General features: G+C 38.9%; 1 protein-coding gene across 2 annotated transcripts in view; it reads left to right on the top strand.

The window, feature by feature from the left end:
• The first annotated feature begins 355 nt into the window (after positions 1-355).
• The window catches only part of chfr (checkpoint with forkhead and ring finger domains, E3 ubiquitin protein ligase), a 43,033-nt gene continuing 20,859 nt past the window's right edge, over positions 356-22,529 (top strand). The window contains exons 1-14 of one of the 2 annotated variants that reach the window (XM_061907116.1): positions 356-495; positions 3,940-4,064; positions 4,576-4,675; positions 8,432-8,541; positions 8,657-8,716; positions 8,802-8,957; positions 12,205-12,282; positions 14,279-14,396; positions 14,484-14,638; positions 14,782-14,944; positions 15,181-15,389; positions 15,482-15,586; positions 19,923-20,006; positions 20,101-20,171. In XM_061907116.1, the coding sequence (XP_061763100.1) occupies positions 3,956-4,064; positions 4,576-4,675; positions 8,432-8,541; positions 8,657-8,716; positions 8,802-8,957; positions 12,205-12,282; positions 14,279-14,396; positions 14,484-14,638; positions 14,782-14,944; positions 15,181-15,389; positions 15,482-15,586; positions 19,923-20,006; positions 20,101-20,171 (1,518 nt within the window). In that variant the 5' untranslated portion in view covers positions 356-495; positions 3,940-3,955. Of the gene's footprint in view, positions 496-3,939; positions 4,065-4,575; positions 4,676-8,431; positions 8,542-8,656; positions 8,717-8,792; positions 8,958-12,204; positions 12,283-14,278; positions 14,397-14,483; positions 14,639-14,781; positions 14,945-15,180; positions 15,390-15,481; positions 15,587-19,922; positions 20,007-20,100; positions 20,172-22,529 lie in introns of both variants that reach the window. The other variant, XM_061907115.1, reaches the window with a different exon arrangement.

Below are 22,529 nucleotides of genomic sequence, written 5' to 3'. Positions count from 1 at the left end.
GGTCAATTGTACGGAATATGTACTGAACTGTGCAATCTACTAATAAAAGTTTCAATCAATCAATCAATGTGTCAAAAAGAATTGTGATCTTATGAATTGAAAACAATCTTTTCAACTTAAAATTCCTGTCTTCCTATATTTTCCGAATAAATAAAGTGAGCCATATTAGAGCCTATTTTGTTTTTGAAAAAAAAAAAAGAAAGAACACCATAATAATAGAGTAAATTATTCATGTATTAAGTCAGAGGCACATAGGTGCTCTGCAAGCCTAAATATTAAAAACAACTATTTTGTTCTGAAAAGTGACAACGCTTTTTACTAACATCCGGCTTCTCTACTTCCGGTGCCAGAAATGGACTACACATCCCAAGATGCACTTCTCCGCTGGTAACCGAAACAAGTGTCAAACACTGAGCTGGGCAGGAAGCTGCAACATGACCGGGAGTTAGGAGGCTCCACTAAAGTGCTGGGACAACAAACTCCTCCGTTTTCACGGTAAAGTTCATACTTTCAAAAGACATATTAGTCAAAGACGACGTATGCTGTGTACTACCGATTGTTGGACCTAATAGATAGTTGCTAACGTTAGCGGTAGCTTGAGTGTGGACGTAGTTGTGCTCCTTTGGACTTGCGACATATACTGTTTACTTATTATATATAAATATATATATATATTATATACAAACACTTATAAACTTCTAATGGATGAGTGGAAATACTACATTGTTTGTCCTTCATGTCGGACAACAATGTGCAACTTCTGATAAGTATAAGTCCATAAACAAGTGACTGTACTCTTTAGACTTAGACTAACTTTAATAATCCACAAGGATGGAAAGTGGAAGTAAAGAGTTTTGATTTAATTAGTAACATGCATGCATACAACATAATCAAGCAGGGGTCACTAACCTTTTTGAAAGCAAGAGCTACTTCTTGGGTACTGATTAATGCGAAGGGCTACCAGTTTGATACACACTTAAATAAATTGCCAGAAATAGCCATTTTGCTCAATTTACCTTTAATATATATCCATCCATCCATTTTCTACTGCTTATTCCCTTTTGGGGTCGCGGGGGGCGCTGGCGGCTATCTCAGCTACAATCGGGCGGAAGGCGGGGTACAGCCTGGACAAGTCGCCACCTCATCGCAGGGCCAACACAGATAGACAGACAACATTCACACTCACATTCACACACTAGGGCAAATTTAGTGTTGCCAATCAACCTATCCCCAGGTGCATGTCTTTGGAAGTGGGAGGAGCCTATCCCCAGGTGCATGTCTTTGGAGGTGGGAGGAAGCCGGAAGATAACTGATCTTTTTTGTAACAACAGTAATGAATGAAGTGTACTTTTGTAGTTATTTCCCCATATTTCTGCACAATAACTCAGGTATGTAACACTAGCGAGCAGTAGAGAATATGAAGTGATTTTTGGGCGAGAACATGGTTTGCTTTATTCATTATTGACGTGTCTCTTGCTTCTTTGTTTAATTTTTACATGATATTTCCAGTTAAATTTATCATCAATCATTATACCTAGAAATTTGGTTTCATTTGCTCTTTCAATTTCAATTCCGTCTATTTGTATTTGTGTTTGACTTTGTCTTCTACTGTTACCAAATAGCATTATTTTAGTTTTGCTAATGGAAAGGATAATGCAGGTATAAAGTACACTGAAATGTACCGTAGTAGCAAAATAAAATATGACATATATGTAATATTTACATATTATATATACAGTGTATAATATATACTCATATATATTATTATTATATAATATATACAATATATGACAATACCATGTACGATATTACAGAATATGTGACAGCTGCAGCACAAAATAAAGCAGAAAATAGGCGTTATATTTCTGTTATTCACTAAGTTTTAGTGTTACTGATTTGAGTATTCTTAGCAAAGACAAATCATTTGACGAACCGAGCACTCTTTGCGACTACAAAGTCGTGAAATATTATTTAAAAAGATAATTAACATTCTGTAAAATTAATGAAACTATTTATTTAGACTTAGACAAACTTATTTTATCCACAAGGGAAATTGTTCCCCACAGTAGCTCAGTTACAAAGGATGGAAAGAAAAATGCAGGTATAAAGTAGACTAAAAATGTACCGTAGTAGCAATATAATATATAACATATATGTAATATTTACACATTATACATACAATATATGATACATATTCTGATATATTCGTATATAAAATACACAATATATAACAACACCATGTACAATATTACAGTATATGTAACAGCTGCAGCATAAAATAGAGAGTAAATCCAGCAGAAAATAGACATTATATTTTTGTTATTCACTAAGTTTTAGTGTTAATAATTTACGTATTCTTAGCAAAGACAAAACATTTGACGAACCGAGCACTCTTTGCAACTACAAAGTCGAGAAATATTATTTACAAAGACAACAAACATTGTGTACAATTAATGAAACTATGTATTTAGACTTAGACAAACTTTTTTCATCCACAAGAGAAGTTTTTCCACACAATTGCTCGGTTACAAAGGATGGAAAGTGTTCAGGATGGAAAGAATAATGCAGGTGTAAAGTAGACTAAAAATGTACCGTAGTAGCAATATAATATATAACATATATGTAATATTTACATATTCAATATACGATATATACTGATATATTATGTATTATAAACAATATATAACAACACCATGTACAATATTACAGTATATGTATCAGCTGCAACATAAAATAGAGAGTTGATCCAGCAGAAAATAGACATTATATTTCTGTTATTCACTAAGTTTTATTGTTAATAATTTGCGTATTCTTAGCAAAGACAAAACATTTGACAAACCGAACACTCTTTGCAACTACAAAGTCGAGAAATATTATTTAAAAAGACAACAAACATTGTGTACAATTAATGAAACTATGTATTTAGACTTAGACAAACTTTTTTCATCCACAAGAGAAGTTTTTCCTCACAATTGCTCGGTTACAAAGGATGGAAAGTGTTCAGGCTGGAAAGAATATTGCAGGTGTAAAGTAAACTAAAAATGTACCGTAGTAACAATTTAACGTAAATGTAATGTTTACATATTATATATATAGTGTATGATATATACTGATATATTATGTATTATAAACAATATATAACAATACCATGTACAATATTACAGTATATAAAAGAGAGAGTTGATCCAGCAGACAATAAACATTATTTTTCTGTTATTCAACAAGTGTTATTATTAATAATTTGCGTATTCTTAGCAAAGACAAAACATTTGACAAACCGAACACTCTTTGCAACTACAAAGTCGAGAAATATTATTTAAAAAGACAACAAACATTGTGTACAATTAATGAAACTATGTATTTAGACTTAGACAAACTTTTTTCATCCACAAGGGAAGTTTTTCCTCACAATTGCTCGGTTACAAAGGATGGAAAGTGTTTAGGATGGAAAGAATAATGCAGGTGTAAAGTAGACTAAAAATGTACCATAGTAGCAATTTAACATAAATGTAATGGTTACATATTATATATACAGTGTATGATATATACTGATATATTATGTATTATAAACAATATATAACAATACCATGTACAATATTACAGTATATAAAATAGAGAGTTGATCCAGCAGACAATAAACATTATTTTTCTGTTATTCAACAAGTGTTATTATTAATAATTTGCGTATTCTTAGCAAAGACAAAACATTTGTCGAACCGAGCACTCTTTGCAACTACAAAGTCGAGAAATATTATTTAAAAAGACAACATTGTGTACAATTAATGAAACTATGACTTAGACAAACTTTAATGATCACAACAGAAATGGTTCCTTGTATTTATTGTACATTTACAATCATTGCTGGTTATTGTATTGTGTTCTGATCCTGTCAACTGTGTTCATGAATACTAACAATGACCCAAATACTTCTATGTTTAGTTCCAAACACCCAGAGATGGACAGTCACACAAGGACCCGGCCGTGGGGGAAGTTGGTCAAAGTGGGTTGCAGTGAAGCTGAAGTGCTGCTTTTCAACAAGGAATGCACCGTTGGCCGGAAAAAAGGTAGAGATGGTCTCTTTTATGTGGAGGAATGGATTGAGTAGATTTGTTTTCAAACATGACTGCATTTAACATTTCTCGCGTGTTGCTTTGGAAATAGTTTGTTGCAAGCGTCCGTAATGCAGACATTGCTGTCGGTGTCTGGGGCCTTGAAAACCTCCCCCCTACATAACACAAAGCCTTTAGTGCTGCAAACTTAGACAGCCTCTTGTGATGATAACAAAAGCCGTCTATTGAGAACATGTGTGCCGAATTTTAAGTAGGTATTTTTTTTTGTATCAGCCTATATTTCCTTGCTTTGTTGTCTAAGGGCCTGTGGGGGTCCGTACTTTTTTGCAATGCAAAATGTCTAGCCTTATTTGTTGAAGCTATTTCTGTGAATTGAAAGGTTTTCACCGCAAATCACTCAATTCAGCCTGCGTAGCTTTGAAATAGTGACAGTGAAAGAATGGAAGGGTTAACGTCATCTCCGGTGTATTCCATTTAGTTTTGGTTTTTGTTTCTGTCACGGCAGGGTGTGATCTGGCGTTTCCTGCTAACAAACTGGTCTCAGGGGAGCACTGCAAGATCGTGCAGGATGAAAACTCTGGTCAAGTGTTGCTTGAAGATATGAGGTATGACATGGAGCAAAATTCATATCCTGATATATTATGGCTGAATATCAATATATGATACAAATTGCCATATTTTTTTCCAGAAAGTGAACTAAGACAAAGTCAAACCCAAACATATGTGTCAAGTTTTTTTTTTATTGAAACAAATACTTAATATGAGCAATTTTCTGGAAATGTTAAAGTTTCACGCATAGATATAAATGATAAATAAATGGGTTGTACTTGTATAGCGCTTTTCTACCTTCAAGGTACTCGAAGCGCTTTGACACTACTTCCACATTTACCCATTCACACACACATTCACACACTGATGGAGGGAGCTGCCATGCAAGGCGCCAACCAGCACCCATCAGGAGCAAGGGTGAAGTGTCTTGCTCAGGACACAACGGACGTGACGAGGTTGGTACTCGGTGGGGATTGAAACCAGGGACCCTCGGGTTGCGCACGGCCACTCTTCCACTGCGCCACGCCGTCCCAAGATGGAAGCGAGGGCTGGGCGATATGGCCTTTTTTTAATATCTCGATATTTTTAGGCCATGTAACGATACACCTTATATATCTCCATATTTTGCCTTAGCCTTGAATGAACACTTGATGCATATAAACACAGCAGTATGATGATTCTATGTGTCTACATTCAAACATTCTTCTTCATACTGCATTAATATATGCTACTTTTAAACTTTCATGCAGAGAGGGAAACCACAACTAAAAGTGTATTTATTAAACACTTATTGGCACAGTGGCACAAACATTCATGTTTTTTCCAAAACAGAAAGTGCAAGATTGTCAGAGACATTTTAAAACAAGCCATTAGTGCACTTTTGTGCATGATGTCACTAAGATGACATATCAAGACAACACTGAATTAAAGTGCACTTTTTGTACAGAACGCCACTACAATAGTGTAAAACAAATAAAGTGCACTTTTGTGCATGATGTCACACAAGATATTTCAATAACTGTCAAATAAAAATGAGCTGCATAATAGGAAATAAAATAGTGTATGTCCTTCGCTATGTGGTAGGTTCCTGCTGTTGTTAACTATTTTTTTCATACGGTGTTGATCTGCAAATTGTTACCACGGCATTTTGTTGGTGTGGCACCGAACGGAGATGTTGACATGCGGAGTAAGCACTCTTCATTCTCTAGCGGGTGACTTTTCAAATGATGCTACAAATTAGCAGTAATGGTACTTTTTGTAGCAACGCTTTTGCCCCACACTTGACAAATTACGGTTGTCTGTTCGACATATTCCCACTTGAAGCCAAACCAGTTTATTTTAGTAATACATATTTTTATTATTATGTTTGAATGCAGCTGAGATAGGTTCCAGCGACCCCCCACGACCCCGAACGGGACAAGCGGTAGAAAATAGATGGATTGATGGATGTTTGTGTTCCTATTTTTCTCATAAATGTTGCAAAGTTGTGTTTAGGGCTGCAACTAACGATTATTATGGTCAGATAATAAAACGTTCACATATTAAATGGCCCTGCGATGAGGTGGCGACTTGTCCAGGGTGTACCCCGCCTTCCGCCCGATCGTAGCTGAGATAGGCGCCAGCGCCCCCCGCGACCCCGTAAGGGAATAAGCGGTAGAAAATGGATGGATGGATGGATATTAAATGGCTCTAATTTTTCCCTCGACTTTTAAATGCAGCTTAAGTTATTATAGGCACCTGCTTCAGAAACAACAAGATGAATAATTCATATATAAATATTTATTTTAACTCTGCGGCTCATTCAGCTGTTACAAAAATAAAAATAATTATTAAAATATTATGTATGTATGTATGTATATAATAAAAATTCTGTGTGGAGTTTGCATGTTCTGCCCGTGACTGCGTGGGTTCCTCCCACCTCCAAAAACATGCACCCGGGGATAGGTTGATTGGCAAAACTAAATTGGTCCTAGTGTGTGAATGTTGTCTGTCTATCTGTGTTGGCCCTGTAATGTGGTGGCGACTTGTCCAAGGTGTACTCCGCCTTCCGCCCGACCGCAGGTGAGATAGGCTCCAGCGCCCCCCCGCGACTCTGAAAGGGACAAGCGGTAGAAAATTAGATTTAGACTTAGACTTCCTTTTTATTGTCATTCAAATTTGAACTTTACAGCACAGATAAGAATGAAATTTTGTTACATAGTGCAGGATTAAAAAAGCAATAAGGTGCATATATAATTAAATAAATATATAGAATAAATACATATATATAAATATATATATAAATAAATAAATAGATTACTGTACAGATAAATATATTGCACTTTTTCACATGCGTCCACGTTTATGGATGTATGTTATATTGTCTTTTTTATTCCAGCGAGTTAATCCATTTTGGGGGGAATTGAGGGGATAATTTAGTTATGATGCGTTCAAGAGTCTTACGGCCTGAGGGAAGAAGCTTTTAAAGAACCTGGAGGTTCTGCTTTGGAGGCTGCGGAACCTCTTTCTAGAGTCCAGCAGTGAAAACAGTCCTTGGCGGGGGTGGGAAGAGTCTTTGCAGATTTTCTGAGCCCTGGTCAGGCAGCGGCTTTTTGCGATCTCCTGGATGGATGAATGGATGTTTGTGATCCATTATAGTAAGCGCGTTTATCTTAAACATTGCTGCCACATCATTTTACACATTATAACTTAAGTCTTTTTTGGGAAGAGAATGTATGTATACCACATTAATATCATACCGTGACTTTTAATATGTGAGATTTTAATACCATTACATCCCTATCTTTTTGTTAAATTATCTTGTTCAATAATATGTTTGTATATAATAATATCTTTGATGGATTGAGCTGCAAGAGGTTCGTGTTGTCTGGTGCCACACGAACCTCTTGCAGCTCAATCCATCAAAGACCAAGGAGCTGGTCATTGACTTTGGGAGGTCGAGTCCACGGTCACAACCTATTGTGATCGAGGGAGTTGAGGTACAGACCGTGGACTCATTCAAGTACCTCGGGGTTTGGGTGGACAATAAGCTGGACTGGACTGTTAACACGGACCACCAGTACAAGAAAGGACAGAGCAGGCTGTACTTCCTCAGGAGACTGCACTCCTTCAACATCTGCAAAAAACTCCTGTGGATGTACTACCAGTCTGTGGTTGCCAGTGTTCTGTTCTACATGGTAGTGTGCTGGGGGGGCAGTACATCTAAGAAGGACAGCTCCAGACTTGAGAAACTGATCAGGCGGGCCGGTTCTACAATGGGAATGAAACCGGACACACTGGTGACGGTGGCAGAGAAGAGGACTGTTGACAAACTAGTGAGCATCCTGGATGATGCCAGTCACCCTCTGCAGAGCTTTATCAGTAGCCAGAGGAGCCTGTTCAGTTCTAGACTGCTTCATCCCAACTGCAGGACTAATAGACTCAAAAACTCCTTTGTCCCACACGCCATTAGACTGTACAACTCCTCTCTGGGGTGGGGTATTAGGATGACAGGGGATGCAAAACAATAACAGTGCAATACGTTTTCATAACATGGTCACTACTGCCTACTTTGTCTTGTTATATTCTTATTTTACTGTTATATTGTTATTCCCATTGTTGCTTTTTAGTTTTTATTCTTATTGTAATATTTCTCTATTTTGTTTCCATTTAAACCCCATTATTTACTTTTTTACTTTTATTTAAATTGATCTCAACTCTGTACACTGCTGCTGGAATTTTAATTTTCCTGAAGGAACTCTCCTGAAGGAATCAATAAAGTACTATCTAATCTAATCTATCTAATGTCCAAATGTTTGTTGTCTTGCATTTAGCACCAATGGCACAGTGATCAACATGGCTAAACTGGTCAAAAAACAAACTCACTTGCTTCAAAACGGCGACGTGATCTACTTTGTATACAGGAAAAATGAGCCTGAACAAAGTAAGTGTTTTTAGTACTTCGTTATTCTTCTTGAGTATTGGCACTCTTTACTGTGAATTCAAAAGAAGCAAAAATAGACATGATCTTACGTTCATTTTTTTGCCTGTTCTTTCAGATATTGCCTATGTTTACCACTCAATCCAAACAGAGCAGGAGATTTCACATGACAGCCTGGGTATGTTCTTAAAGTCCTGGTGTAAGATGATGCGGTCTCAATGCACAGCTGGAAGTAACCATCTACTTTGATTCAGACATGTCAGCTCACAGTCCTGTTCCTGTCACGTCCTCCGAGATGATGCTTTCTGTGGAGCCTGTCATGCTCGCAAAGGCTCCTCTGGATCTCACTCAGGAAGAACCTCAGCCATCCACCTCAACTTCACATATCTGTATTCAACAACCTTTCACACCAAACTCAGGTGGGTTCTGTTGTAGAATTACTCAAATAGTAGGAATCATCCATCCATTTCCTACCGCTTATTAGGGTTGCTAGGGGGCTCTCGAGCCTAACTCGGCCACAATCGGGCGGAAGGCGGGGTACACCCTGGACAAGTCGCCACCCCATCACAGGGCCAACACAGATAGACAGACAACAGTCACACACTAGGGCCAATTTAGTGTTGCCAATCAACCTATCCCCAGGTGCATGTCTTTGGAGGTGGGAGGGGCCTATCCCCAGGTGCATGTCTTTGGAGGTGGGAGGGGCCTATCCCCAGGTGCATGTCTATGGAGGTGGGAGGGGCCTATCCCCAGGTGCATGTCTTTGGAGGGAACCCGCGCAGTCATGGGGATCATTAAAAATTAAATTCATGTTCCGTGAGGTTATCTGAGTTAGATAGATTAGATTAGATAGTACTTTATTTATTCCGTCAGGAGAGTTCCTTCAGGAAAATTACAATTTTCAGCACAATCCCATTCAAGATCAGACAAACATTAAAGGGAGACAGAACAGGATCGCTGACGGGTCTGCCGGCTTCCAGCGCCCCTTACAAAAAAAAGATGAGATACAGGTATACAAAGGGGGGGGGGAATAGAAGAATAAAATAAAAAAAATCGGTGTTAGCCTGGGCCCTGGAGAGGGGGTGCAGACTGAGGCCAAGGGAAAAAAACCACAACTCATAGCCATAGTACACATCCCTCTTACATGTGTGAAAGAGGGACACATCAAACATTAAAGAACTCAGAGGACATTAAAGCAGCAGATACAACCAGACACTTCTACATACAGCTATGAATAAAAAGTAAAAGAAACATATCCACTGTGGTGGATAATTAAAGTTAATGCAGAAAAGTGTCTATTTGCAAGATATACTTTAAATACATTATATTAATACATTATAATATTAATTTCACACTTTTATTCAAGAAATGTAGCCTTATTTCATTAAGTCTCATAAAGTGGTTCTCAAACTTCTCCCGGGCATACCTGAAGACACTTTTTAGTTGGAAGTTAAACTGAGTACTTGTAGGTACCGGTGCCTAATTAAGTCAGTCCAAGCGGACCGTTACAATTTTGGACTTGTTTCTTCAATATCTGTGAGCCACTCCATGTGCTTTTACTAGTGTGTTCATAGTGTTGGTTTTACAATATTTTTTTCCAGACTGCAGAACTGGTCAAACCCAGGAAATACAAAAAAGATTCAAGCTAGTATAGCCGGAGGAAGAACACAGGCTTCAATAGACGATGCCACTTAAATTGTACGTTGACATAAATTCTCGGTTTTGTACTGAAATGTAAAAACTTTAATTAGAAAGACGAGAAGCAGGAGGATTTAACGTTCCTATACTCTAATAAAATCATTATTATAGACATGACAATGACAGTTATCTAAACTAAAACACTGAATAATCTAAATATTAATTTAAGTATCAGACTCGCAAAAAGCGCTTGCTAATAATAAAAATTAGCTGCAATTTTTTGATGAAATAAATTGGTATTGTAAATGTGTCCACTGGATGTCGCAATAGCAATTCCAGTGTAACCCACATCACACTGTTTAAAGATGACATGTAGGCAGCTGCTCCGATTGTGGCTGGCACCAGACTAATGCTATAGCGACACACAATACCTTTTTAATTGTAAATTATCCACTCAACATATACAGTTATAAAACGTTAAGATGCAAAGACTTAAGTCAACAAAACCATCATCTTTGTTGTTAAAATTCCGTGCCGCACTCGTAATTTTTTGACGGCACGATGCGCACTCTTCACTCCATTGTAAAAATGTGTTTATACAATTGTTTGTTCTTTTTTGTTTTATGCATAAATCTACTATGTTCACATTGGTTAAGTTTGTAGTTATGTTATCTTTTATTCGGCTATTATGTTGTCATTACGATAATTGTTTTGATTATCTTATAATTGTGATTTTTAAATGATGATAAATGAATGTGTTATGGCAGTTGTAGATGTCACCAATGTGGTGGTTTGAGGAAAGACTTAATTGCTTTTGCATCTTTTATTCGGCATAAAAAGTCTGCAATACAACCGGGAAAAGTCGCTATATTAGTTAATTGTAGCTGTTTACAGAAAAGGTCACTTAGAAGATTAGAATGTTGCCAGATTTAGCGACGAAGTGGCCTAGTTGCAAATCAGAGCAAAACATAAACAAGATGTGACGTCTGGGGGCCGTCTCTTCAAAATGGCGTTTTACAGGAAGTGTTGTCATCAAAATGGCTGCCCTGATAGCAGTTCTAGCGGCAAATAAAATGAATAAATACAGGAAAAAATTAACGAAGAGACCATACACCGAGACATATTTGGCTTGATGGAAACATTCGTAGACCGAAAATAACACACATAGCGGCGTTTGTGAATCAGGGTTCCACTGTACATGATAACACTTTCTTATAAATATGAAATTTATCATTGGACCTGACGCACCTGCAAATATTTTAACTTTTCATGTATCTTAAACCCTGTATAAATGTGAGGAAACTCTGATTATAATAATAATGAACATTGCAGAATTAATAGTGTGCTAAGGCTGTAATAAAGTAAAAAAATTACTTTGTATTTGTAAATAAATAAATGATAAATGGGTTGTACTTGTATAGCGCTTTTCTACCTTCAAGGTACTCAAAGCGCTTTGACACTACTTCCACATTTACCCATTCACACACTGATGGAGGGAGCTGCCATGCAAGGCGCCAACCAGCACCCATCAGGAGCAAGGGTGAAGTGTCTTGCTCAGGACACAACGGACGTAACGAGGTGGGATTTGAACCAGGGACCCTCAGGTTGCGCACGGCCACTCTACCACTGCGCCACGCCGTCCCTTTGTAAATAAGAAAGCATATTTATTATAATCCCAAAATAGGGCTCTTTAAACTGATAAACAAATTAAGTGCACAACGTTTTTACAAAATTTAATTGTGTGCAATTGGAAGTAGTTTTGTGTTTTTGTTTTCATATGTTTCAAACACAACCTGTACAAATGAGTGCGGTTTTAAACAGTAATACATTTAAAAAAATGTTTTCCAAATAATGACTGGCTGGTGAGGGTTTACTTGGCTAAAAAGGGAAAACATCTACATTAGGTTCTTTACTACACTGTGTTTGTTTACTAAAATCATTTTAATTGCATTGTGTTTTCATATTAGATGCCGTTTTTTAAGTGGCTACAGCACAAGTGTTGAATTGCCAATTTTGCTGCCCCAACAGGCCAAATCAGAGATGAGGCCCTAACACGAGAGGAAGCGCTCGACGATGTGGAGCCGGAATGCAAGAGAAGGAAAACTGGTGTGTTAATTCATTGATAAGATTCGTGTTAAATCCATCTACCTTGCAGTTCCATGTGTTCCCCAAAACACACTTCAGCCCTGACCACATACACCTATCTATGTTAAAAGATACAAACCTTGTTTCCATATGAGTTGGTAAATTGTGTTAAATGTAAATATAAACAGAATACAATGATTTGCAAATCATTTTCAAGCCATATTCCGTTGAATATGCTACAAAGACAACATATTTGATGTTCAAACTGATTAACGTTTTTTTGTTGCAAATAATCATTAACTTTAGAATTTGATGCCAGCAACATGTAACAAAAAAGTTGGGAAAGGTGGCAATAAATACTGATAAAGTTGAGGAATGCTCATCAAACACTTATTTGGAACATCTCACAGGTGTGCAGGCTAATTGGGAACAGGTGGGTGCCATGATTGGGTATAAAAACCATCCATCCATCCATTAATTTTCTGCCGCTTATTCCCTTTGAGGTGGCGGGGGGCGCTGGTGCCTATCTCAGCTACAATCGGGCGGAAGGCGGGGTACAGCCTGGACAAGTCGCCACCTCATCGCAGGGCCAACACAGATAGACAGACTACATTCACACTCACATTTACACACTAGGGCCAATTTAGTGTTGCCAATCAACCTATAAAAACAGCTTCCCAAAAAATGCTCAGTCTTTCACAAGAAAGGATGGGGCGAGGTACACCCCTTTGTCCACAACTGCGTGAGCAAATAGTCAAACAGTTTAAGAACAACGTTTCTCAAAGTGCAATTGCAAGAAATGTAGGGATTTCAACTTCTACGGTCCATAATATCATCAAAAGGTTCAGAGAATCTGGAGAAATCACTCCACGTAAGCGGCATGGCCGGAAACCATCATTGAATGACTGTGACCTTCGATCCCTCAGACGGCACTGTATCAAAAACCGACATCAATCTCTAAAGGATATCACCACATGGGCTCAGGGACACTTCAGAAAACCACTGTCACTTAATACAGTTTGTCGCTACATCTGTAATTGCAAGTTAAAGCTCTACTATGCAAAGCGAAAGCCATTTATCAACAACATCCAGAAACGCCGCCAGTTTCTCTGGGCCCGAGATCATCTAAGATGGACTGATGCAAAGTGGAAAAGTGTTCTGTGGTCTGATGAGTCCACATTTCAAAGTTTTTGGAAATATTTGACATCGTGTCATCCGGACCAAAGGGGAAGCGAACCATCCAGACTGTTATCGACGCAAAGTTCAAAAGCCAGCATCTGTGATGGTATGGGGGTGCATTAGTGCCCAAGGCATGGGTAACTTACACATCTGTGAAGGCACCATTAATGCTGAAAGGTACATACAGGTTTTGGAACAACATATGCTGCCATCTAAGCGCTGTCTTTTTCATGGACGCCGCTGCTTATTTCAGCAAGACAATGCCAAGCCACATTCAGCGTGGCTTTGTAAAAAAAAAGTGCAGGTACTTTCCTGGCCCGCCTGCAGTCCAGACCTGTCTCCCATGGAAAATGTGTGGTGCATTATGAAGCGTAAAATAGGACAGCGGAGACCCCGGACTGTTGAACGACTGAAGCTCTACATAAAACAAGAATGGGAAAGAATTCCACTTTCAAAGCTTCAACAATTAGTTTCCTCAGTTCCCAAACGTTTATTGAGTGTTGTTAAAAGAAAAGGGGATTTAACACAGTGGTGAACATGCCCTTTCCCAACTACTTTGGCTTGTGTTGCAGCCATGAAATTCTAAGGTAATTATTTGAAAAAAAAAAGTTTATGATTTTGAACATTAAATATGTTGTCTTTGTAGCATATTCTACTGAATATGGGTTGAAAAGGATTTGCAAATCATTGTATTCTGTTTATATTTACATCCAACACAATTTCCCAACTAATATGGAAACGGGGTTTGTAATAAGTTCTGGAAGCAAGTGACTATTCTTTCGTTTTACAAAACTGCATGGCCCACATAAGGTTGTAGGATCGTTGCTTGTATTCCCAGACAAAGATGCTGTATCACATTCCTCAAGCACAGAGGTTGTTGAGGATGCAAAGAGAGACAAGATGGAGGAATCTCTCACTTGTATTATTTGCCAGGACCTCCTGCATGACTGTGTCAGGTGGGACCCTAAAAAAATCAAGGTTGATATTGCACGCTTGAAACCACTCAATAGTATTTATGATTCATACTTTCCTCCGTCTGTTAGCTTGCAACCCTGCATGCACACATTCTGTGCTGCCTGCTACTCGGGGTGGATGGAATGCTCTTCTCTTTGTCCTACGTGCCGCTGCCCCGTGGATAGGATCCGTAAGAACCACATCCTTAACAACCTGGTGGAGGCTTACCTCATCCAGCACCCTGGTTAGTGGAAATAAACTTTTTAGTTGTGGCCCTTTTTAAAACAGGTGTTATCCTCCTCATCCAAAGAGGTGTCTACATTAATGTGAGTATTTTATAATTGTGTCATGAAATATGAATAAAGAGTATGTGTGTCTTTTTAATAGAGAAGTGTCGCAGTGACGAGGACCTGAAGAGCATGGACAGCCGCAACAAGATCACTCAGGACATGTTGCAACCAAAAGTTGAGCGCTGTTTTTCTGATGAGGAGGGCAGTTCAGATTACCTTTTTGAGCTCTCGGACAATGACAGCGACAACTCGGACATTAGGTAAAAGGTTTAATGGGTGTTTTAGAAAAACCTGCTGTAGTAATTGCAAATGATCTCTTACTTTAAGTCGTCTAGGGTGCGCCACAGGGGTGGGGGGATTCATATTTATGGGTTAAAAATGGATAAAACCAAACAAAATGGGGTCTCGCACTCCAAACTAGAACAGCCACTGCTTCTCATACATTGTGGAAAACGATAATTAAAATGTTTCTATGGTTTTGCTGGTTTTTCCCTAGTCAGCCTCTGATGATGTGCAGACAGTGTCCTGGCTACAGGAAAGAACTCGGTCAGATGCTGTTTGCGACTGGCTCAAACTACTGGGTTCCGGTTCTGCCAGCACCATCATCCATGCCTCCTCTTCCACCTCCAATCAAACTAAACACCAATGAAGGTTCTGCCAAGCCAAAAGGGGAAGAGCCCTCAACATCTTCGGACACCCTATCAGGTAACTATTAACTAAGATGGAAAAAAACTACCAAGCTAACAGTTGAGATATCTGCTGTCTCCTGAATTTTAAAGTTATTTTACCGCTTGCAGATTCTCAGGAGTACCGCTGCCCACCTCAAGGCTGCCATCTTATTTGCACCTGCTGTTTGCAGCCGATGCCGGACAGACGGGGCGAGCTGGTCGGTCAGCAGCAATGTGAGTGCTTAGTGAGGGTTTCCCCTCCATCTAATTGATGGTTGCGGCCTGCCACAGCAAAATAAAAGCCGCCACATCTTTTTAAAATGTTTTTTTTTTACATGAAAACTAATTTAAGTAGGGATGCACCGAAATGAAAATTTGTAGCCGAAGCCGAATACCGAATAATGAATGCAGTTTTTCACAATTTTTTTTATATTGCATAGATAGCCTAGAATAAATATTTAGACATGTTTTTCAAATAAAGTAATTTTTTATTGAATATTGACATTTTTTTAATATTCCAGTAGCCTTTGCTTTTCAAAAAAAGCACAAAGTTTTTCATTTATATTAGGCCTTCAAACAAAACATGCATTCCCAAAAAAACTAAAGTGCGTTAAAGTGGATAAACCCACAACAAAGGAATTATTGTCCTTTTAGCAAAAGTCTGCTTAGCCACAGTAGATATGCTAATAATGTAAACAGAAGGCTCAAGTAAATCTCAATTAAGTGTGTGCTTGTAACCTCATACACTTATACAGGTAGCCTACACAACAGGCTAATAATGTAAACAGAGGCCCCAGTAAATCTCAATAAGTGTGTGCTTGTAACCTCATACACTTATACAGGTAGCCTACACAACAGGCTAATAATGTAAACAGAGGCCCCACTAAATCTCAATAAGTGTGTGCTTGTAACCTCATACACTTATACAGGTACACAACATACCCCAGCGTCACCGCGTCACCGCACGTTGGTTGATTGCGTCACCGCGTCAAAAAATTGCGTCACACGCCACTATTCGGCCTTTTTTTTAACTCATTCCACCGAAGGCCGAATGTGGCTTTTTTTGCCATATTCGGCCGAATATATTCGGTTACCGATTAATCGGTGCCTCCCTAAATTTAAGTAATTTAATGTACCAATGGATATAAATATTGCCTATTATTTGCGCACTATTGACAAGTGATGCACCAAAAAAAGACTGATTATGGAAACTGTGCTGCCAAAACAGGATGTTTTGATGATGAAACCAAGACGTTCACGGTTGTCTAGAGCGGGGACAGCATGTCAGCGATGTGGATGTACTTAAATATATCCGAGGTATACCCAGTGGAGCTTTTTGTGACGGCAGGCTTGCTGTCGGTCTCGCTGTTCATCGCAGACATCGAGCGACAGAAGTAAAGAGTCTCGAAACATGAATACAGTCTCAAACAGTGGCAATTGCTCTAAGACGGCAAAGGAAGCTGAGCTTCCCCTAAAATATAAAAAAAAGTGGTCAAATACTGTATGTACTTTGGTGTTTACATTCCATTGACTAAATATGTGCCAGATTGTGTTCTTGTCCTTCTGGAGGTGTTCTTTTAGAGCGGTTGTGAAGGAGGATAGAGATGCACTTTCTTTTACACCGGTTGGGAGTGCATTCCACATTGATGTGATATAGAAAGAGAATGAGTTAAGACCTTTGTTAGATCAGAATCTGGGTTTAACGTGGTTTGTGGAGTTCCCCTTGGTGTTGTGGTTATGGCGCTCATTCACGTTAAGGAAGTAGTTTGACATGTACTTCGGTATCAGGGAGATGTAGCGGTTTTTATAGACTAGGCTCAGTGCAAGTTGTTTTACTCTGTCCTCCACCCTGAGCCAGCCCACTTTTGGTTGAAAGAGAGTCTGTTTTTGTCCAACCATCTCTTTAATGTGTTAATTTCTTCTGTTAGTATTCCTATTAGCTTCTTTGTGTTCTGTCCTTGACAAAACACAGACGTTGTTTTGTGTGCTTACCTGGTAGAAGACACTGTAGTTGGTGGCTCTCCAGTGTTGATGGCGAACCTTCACTTCCCATACTTTTTTCCGGATTGTGGGGTAAGCGATGTAAAAGTGTTCCACAATTCTCACGGGTGGAGCAGCCCAATGGTGCACAAAAGGGCATTTTTACACGTCGAAACACTAATGACAAAATACGGCAAACACATAGCATCAGAGGAAACGACAATGGAAGGCTCGTCTGAGTGAGTGCCTTTTGTCCAATCATTGAGATCGTATGAAAACGGGTTGGCCATACTCTCTCCATACACGACTCTGATGGCTGTGCTCCAGAACCTAGATGTGAATATTAAAAGTTTGTCTGCGATGAGGTGGCAACTTGTCCAGGGTGTATGCCGCCTTCCACCCGGGTGCAGCGAGGATAGGCTGCCGTACTTTATTCATCAGAAAAATTGTACAGACTATTTTGCATGAATTTGAACTTGATTTTACTGGGCGTTTTGACTGTTAATAGTAGGGGTGTGGGAAAAAATCGATTTTAATTTTTTTTAAATGTATTTTTTTTTTTTTTTTTTTATCAATCCAACAAAACAACTACACAGCAATACCATAACAATGCAATCCAATTCCAAAACCAAACCTGACTCAGCAACACTCAGAACTGCAATAAACAGAGCAATTGAGAGGAGACACAAACACCACACAGAACAAACTAAAAGTAGTGAAACAAAAATGAATATTATCAACAACAGTATCAATATTAGTTATAGTTTCAGCATAGCAGTGATTAAAAATCCCTTGTTGACATTATCATTAGACATTTATAAAAATAATAAAAAAGAACAATAGTGTCACAGTGGCTTACACTTGCATGGCATCTCATAAGCTTGACAACACACTGTGTCCAATGTTTTCACAAAGATAAAATAAGTCATATTTTTGGTTCGTTTAATAGTTAAAACACATTTACATTATTGCAATCAGTTGATAAACACATTGTCCTTTACAATTATAAAAGCTTTTTACAAAAATCTACTATTCTGCTAGCATGTCAGCAGACTGGGGTAGATCCTGCTGAAATAGATGGAATTAATATTGAAAGGGTTTCTGAACTTAGATTTTTAGGAGTGATACTGGATGACGGTCTGACATGGAAATCTCATATTGCACATGTACGAAAAAAGATGTCTAAGAGTATTTTTATATTAAACAAGGTAAAATATATGTTAGATTATAGGGCAATGCGCATATTGTATTGTGCACTTATATTGCCATATATCAGCTACTGTGTGGAAGTGTGGGGGAACACTTATAAGAGTAACGTAAAGGCATTGTATCAACTACAGAAAAGAGCTATAAGGATTATTCATAAAGTAGATTACTTAGAACACTAACATTTTATTTATTAACTCTGAACTATTGAAACTTCAGGAGCTAGTAAAGCTACAGACATTGTGTGTCATGTTTAAGGCTAGAAGTAAAACATTACCAGCAAATTTACAAAAAATGTTTGTCATCATTTCTGAGAATACAGAGCATAGAAGAAAAGGTCATTTCAAACAACAATATTCAAGGACAACTTTAGAACAAATGTGTACATCAGTGGTGGGGGTAAAATTGTGGAATTCTCTTTACAACGAGATAAAAAAACTGTAAAAATATATTCCAATTGAAAAAAATATATAAAGATAGAACAATAAGATCATATGGACAGCCATAAGTGTTTACATTTAGTTTTTTATTTATTATTTTACTTGTTTTTTGTCTGGTTTTGTATTTGCTCTGTATCATTCCGTGAGGTGTATATTATATATATTATATTATTACTATTATTTTCTTGGTTTGGTTTATACTTTATGAAGTTTTGCACTTGTTGTGTTTTTTGTTTTTGATTGTTTCATGACATGTGGATATATGTGTCGGCTTAAATGATGTTCATGAAGTAAGATAATGTGGCGGTTTAGCTCGGTTGGTAGAGCGGCCGTGCCAGAAACTTGAGGGTTGCAGGTTCGATTCCCGCTTCCGCCATCCTAGTCAATGCCGTTGTGTCCTTGGGCAAGACACTTTACCCACTTGCTCCCAGTGCCACCCACACTGGTTTAAATGTAACTTAGATATTGGGTTTCACTATGTAAAGCGCTTTGAGTCACTAGAGAAAAAGCGCTATATAAATTTAATTCACTTCACTTTATGTCAAAGGGGGGCAGGAAATTATAAGATTTTCTTCATCCTGCTCCTTCTCAGGAATTGTGTGAATTTAAATTGTATAATTGATATAATTATGTATCGTTCTAAATGCACATCAATGAATGAGATAAATAAAAAATGAATGAATGAATGAATGAAATCCTAAGTATTAAATGGATACACAATCGTTTTGAATCGAAAAAATATCGTTTTTGAATCGAGAATCGCGTTGAATCGAAAAAATTGATTCGCGACCCCAAGAATCGATATTGAATCGAATCGTGGGACACCCAAAGATTAATAGCCACTGTGAATGTGTAGTAATATCATTTGAGTTTAGTAGTAACTTGCAGAGTTGTGAATTAGCTGTGCTGCATAGCCACCGCCGCATGATGTTGTGTTTTGACAGGCATGCAGTGCCAGCGTTCTTTCTGTCACATTTATTGGGGATGTCCCAGGATTGGCTGTCAAGGCTGCCTGGCTCGATTCAGTGGTATGTACAGTATGTTGTTGACAAGATATCAGTGTAGCAATCGACAACATACTGTTTGACGGTTCAGAAGTGATGCTCGCTTATTTTCTTGCAGAGCTTAACCTGACTGACAAATGTCTGGACGGTGTGCTGAACAACAACAACTATGAATCTGAGATCCTCAAGGTAAGGTTTATTTGTATTAACAGTTTTAAATGTCATTGTTCTTAATCACAAGACTGTTTCCCATATATCGTATTTTTTGGACTATAAGTCGCAGTTTTTTTTTTTATAGTTTGGCCGACGGTGCGACTTACACTCAGGAGCGATTTACGTGTGAAATTATTAACACATTACCGTAAAATATCAAATAATATTATTTAGCTCATTCAGGTAAGAGACTAGACGTATAAGATTTCATGGGATTTATGGATTAGGAGTGAGAGATAGTTTGGTAAAGGTATAGCATGTTCTATATGTTATAGTTATTTGAATGACTCTTACCATAATATGTTAGGTTAACATAGCAGTTGGTTATTTATGCCTCATATAACATACACTTATTCAGCCTGTTGTTCACTATTCTTTATTTATTTTAAATTGCCTTTCAAATGTCTATTCTTGGTGTATGATTTTATTAAATAAATTTCCCAAAAAAATCCAACTTATACTCCAGTGCGACGTATATATGTTTTTTTCCTTCTTTATTATGCATTGTACTCCGGAGCGACTTATACTCCGAAAAATACGGCACTCATCTGTTTGAGGTGGCCCATCAAGAATACAATTGGACCAGCCTCGCTCTTAAACACATTATAATGGGACTCTGTGATACTACCTTGCTGTTCCAACTTCAGCCAGTGGATGGCATAATAGCTCTTTTTAAAGTTAAAGTACCAATGATTGTCACACACACACGCACAATAAGTGTGGTAAAATTTGTCGTCTGCATTTGACCCATCCCCTTGATCACCCCCTGGGAAGTGAAGGGAGCAGTGGGCAGCAGCGGTGCTGCGCCCGGGAATCATTTATGGTGATTTAACCCCCAATTCCAACCCTTGAAGCTGAGTGCCACACCTAATGAGTACTTGGGGCTTCATGTAACTAGAGTTCCATGGCAATCCTCCTAAAAATAGATGTACCATACTTTGAAATCCAGAAAAGTACCTAACTCAGTATGAATTACGACGTATTAAAGTGTGCGCATGCACTAATCCAAACGCAATGCTTTGTTACATCGCAAGCAACGTGGAATTGATCTCAGGAGTTGGCCTGACATGACACGAGCGTGTTACGCCCCCTTTTAAAATACGCAAATCGTATTGAAAGTAGCCATGTGCTTAAGCTGTGCAAGTTTTGGACAATTACAAGTCAGCAGGAGGTGCTTCTTCTGGGTCTTTGGAGCAATCACCAGCGGGTTTTATTTGCTAGTGCCAGCAGACAAAATGAAGTAATCTTGCAATCTTTGAAATGGAAACATGCCAGCATATCACTCAAGAAACAAAAGACTTTGACTCTTGTTTGATTACTCAATTTATTATTGAACCACGGGAGAGCTTTTTGCGTTAGGAAATGTGACATTTTTCTGGGCCTCTGAGCTTCCAGTGTGCGGCGACAACCCGCTGCTGCTGGCCAAGGACCGTCACAGAAACCCGGTTTTACATAAATTAATATATGTCCTTACAAATATTAATGATTATGAAACAGATGCAATATAATAATAATAATGGATTAGATTTATATAGCGCTTTTCTAGACTTCACAGAGAAGTGAGAAGCGATCATTCATTCACAGCTGGTGGTGGTAAGCTACTTTCATAGCCACAGCTGCCCTGTGGTGGACTGACGGAAGCGTGGCTGCCAGTTGGCGCCTACGGCCCCTCCGACCACCACCTGTCATTCATCATTCATTCATTCACCAGTGTGACTGGCACTGGGGGAAGAGGGTGAAGTGTCCTGCCCAAGGACACAATGGCAGCGATTTGGATGGTAAGAGGCGGGGAGGGAACCTGCAACTCTCAGGTTTCTGGCACGGCCGCTCTACCCACTGTGCCATGCCGCATTGGCTGAAAAAGTGAATTTTGTGTCCTTGCCTCAATCTTTTTGACATTGTTGATATCAAATCAAATCATCCATCTTCTTCCGCGTTCCGAGGTCGGGTCGCGGGGGCAACAGCCTAAGCAGGGAAACCCAGACTTCCCTCTCCCCAGCCACTTCGTCTAGCTCTTCCCGGGGGATCCCGAGGCGTTCCCAGGCCAGCCGGGAGACATAGTCTTCCCAACGTGTCCTGGGTCTTCCCCGTGGTCTCCTACCGGTTGGACGTGCCCTAAACACCTCCCTAGGGAGGCGTTCGGGTGGCATCCTGACCAGATGCCCGAACCACCTCATCTGGCTCCTCTCCATGTGAAGGAGCAGCGGCTTTACTTTGAGTTCCTCCCGGATGGCAGAGCTTCTCACCCTATCTCTAAGGGAGAGACCCGCCACACGGCGGAGGAAACTCATTTGGGCCGCTTGTACCCGTGATCTTATCCTTTCGGTCATGACC

Source organism: Nerophis ophidion, linkage group LG07, assembly GCF_033978795.1.
Source record: "Nerophis ophidion isolate RoL-2023_Sa linkage group LG07, RoL_Noph_v1.0, whole genome shotgun sequence".
In the NCBI taxonomy this organism is placed as follows: domain Eukaryota; kingdom Metazoa; phylum Chordata; class Actinopteri; order Syngnathiformes; family Syngnathidae; genus Nerophis; species Nerophis ophidion.
The sequence above is the reverse complement of the archived record's forward strand: the minus strand, read 5'-3'. Positions and strand labels throughout refer to the sequence as shown.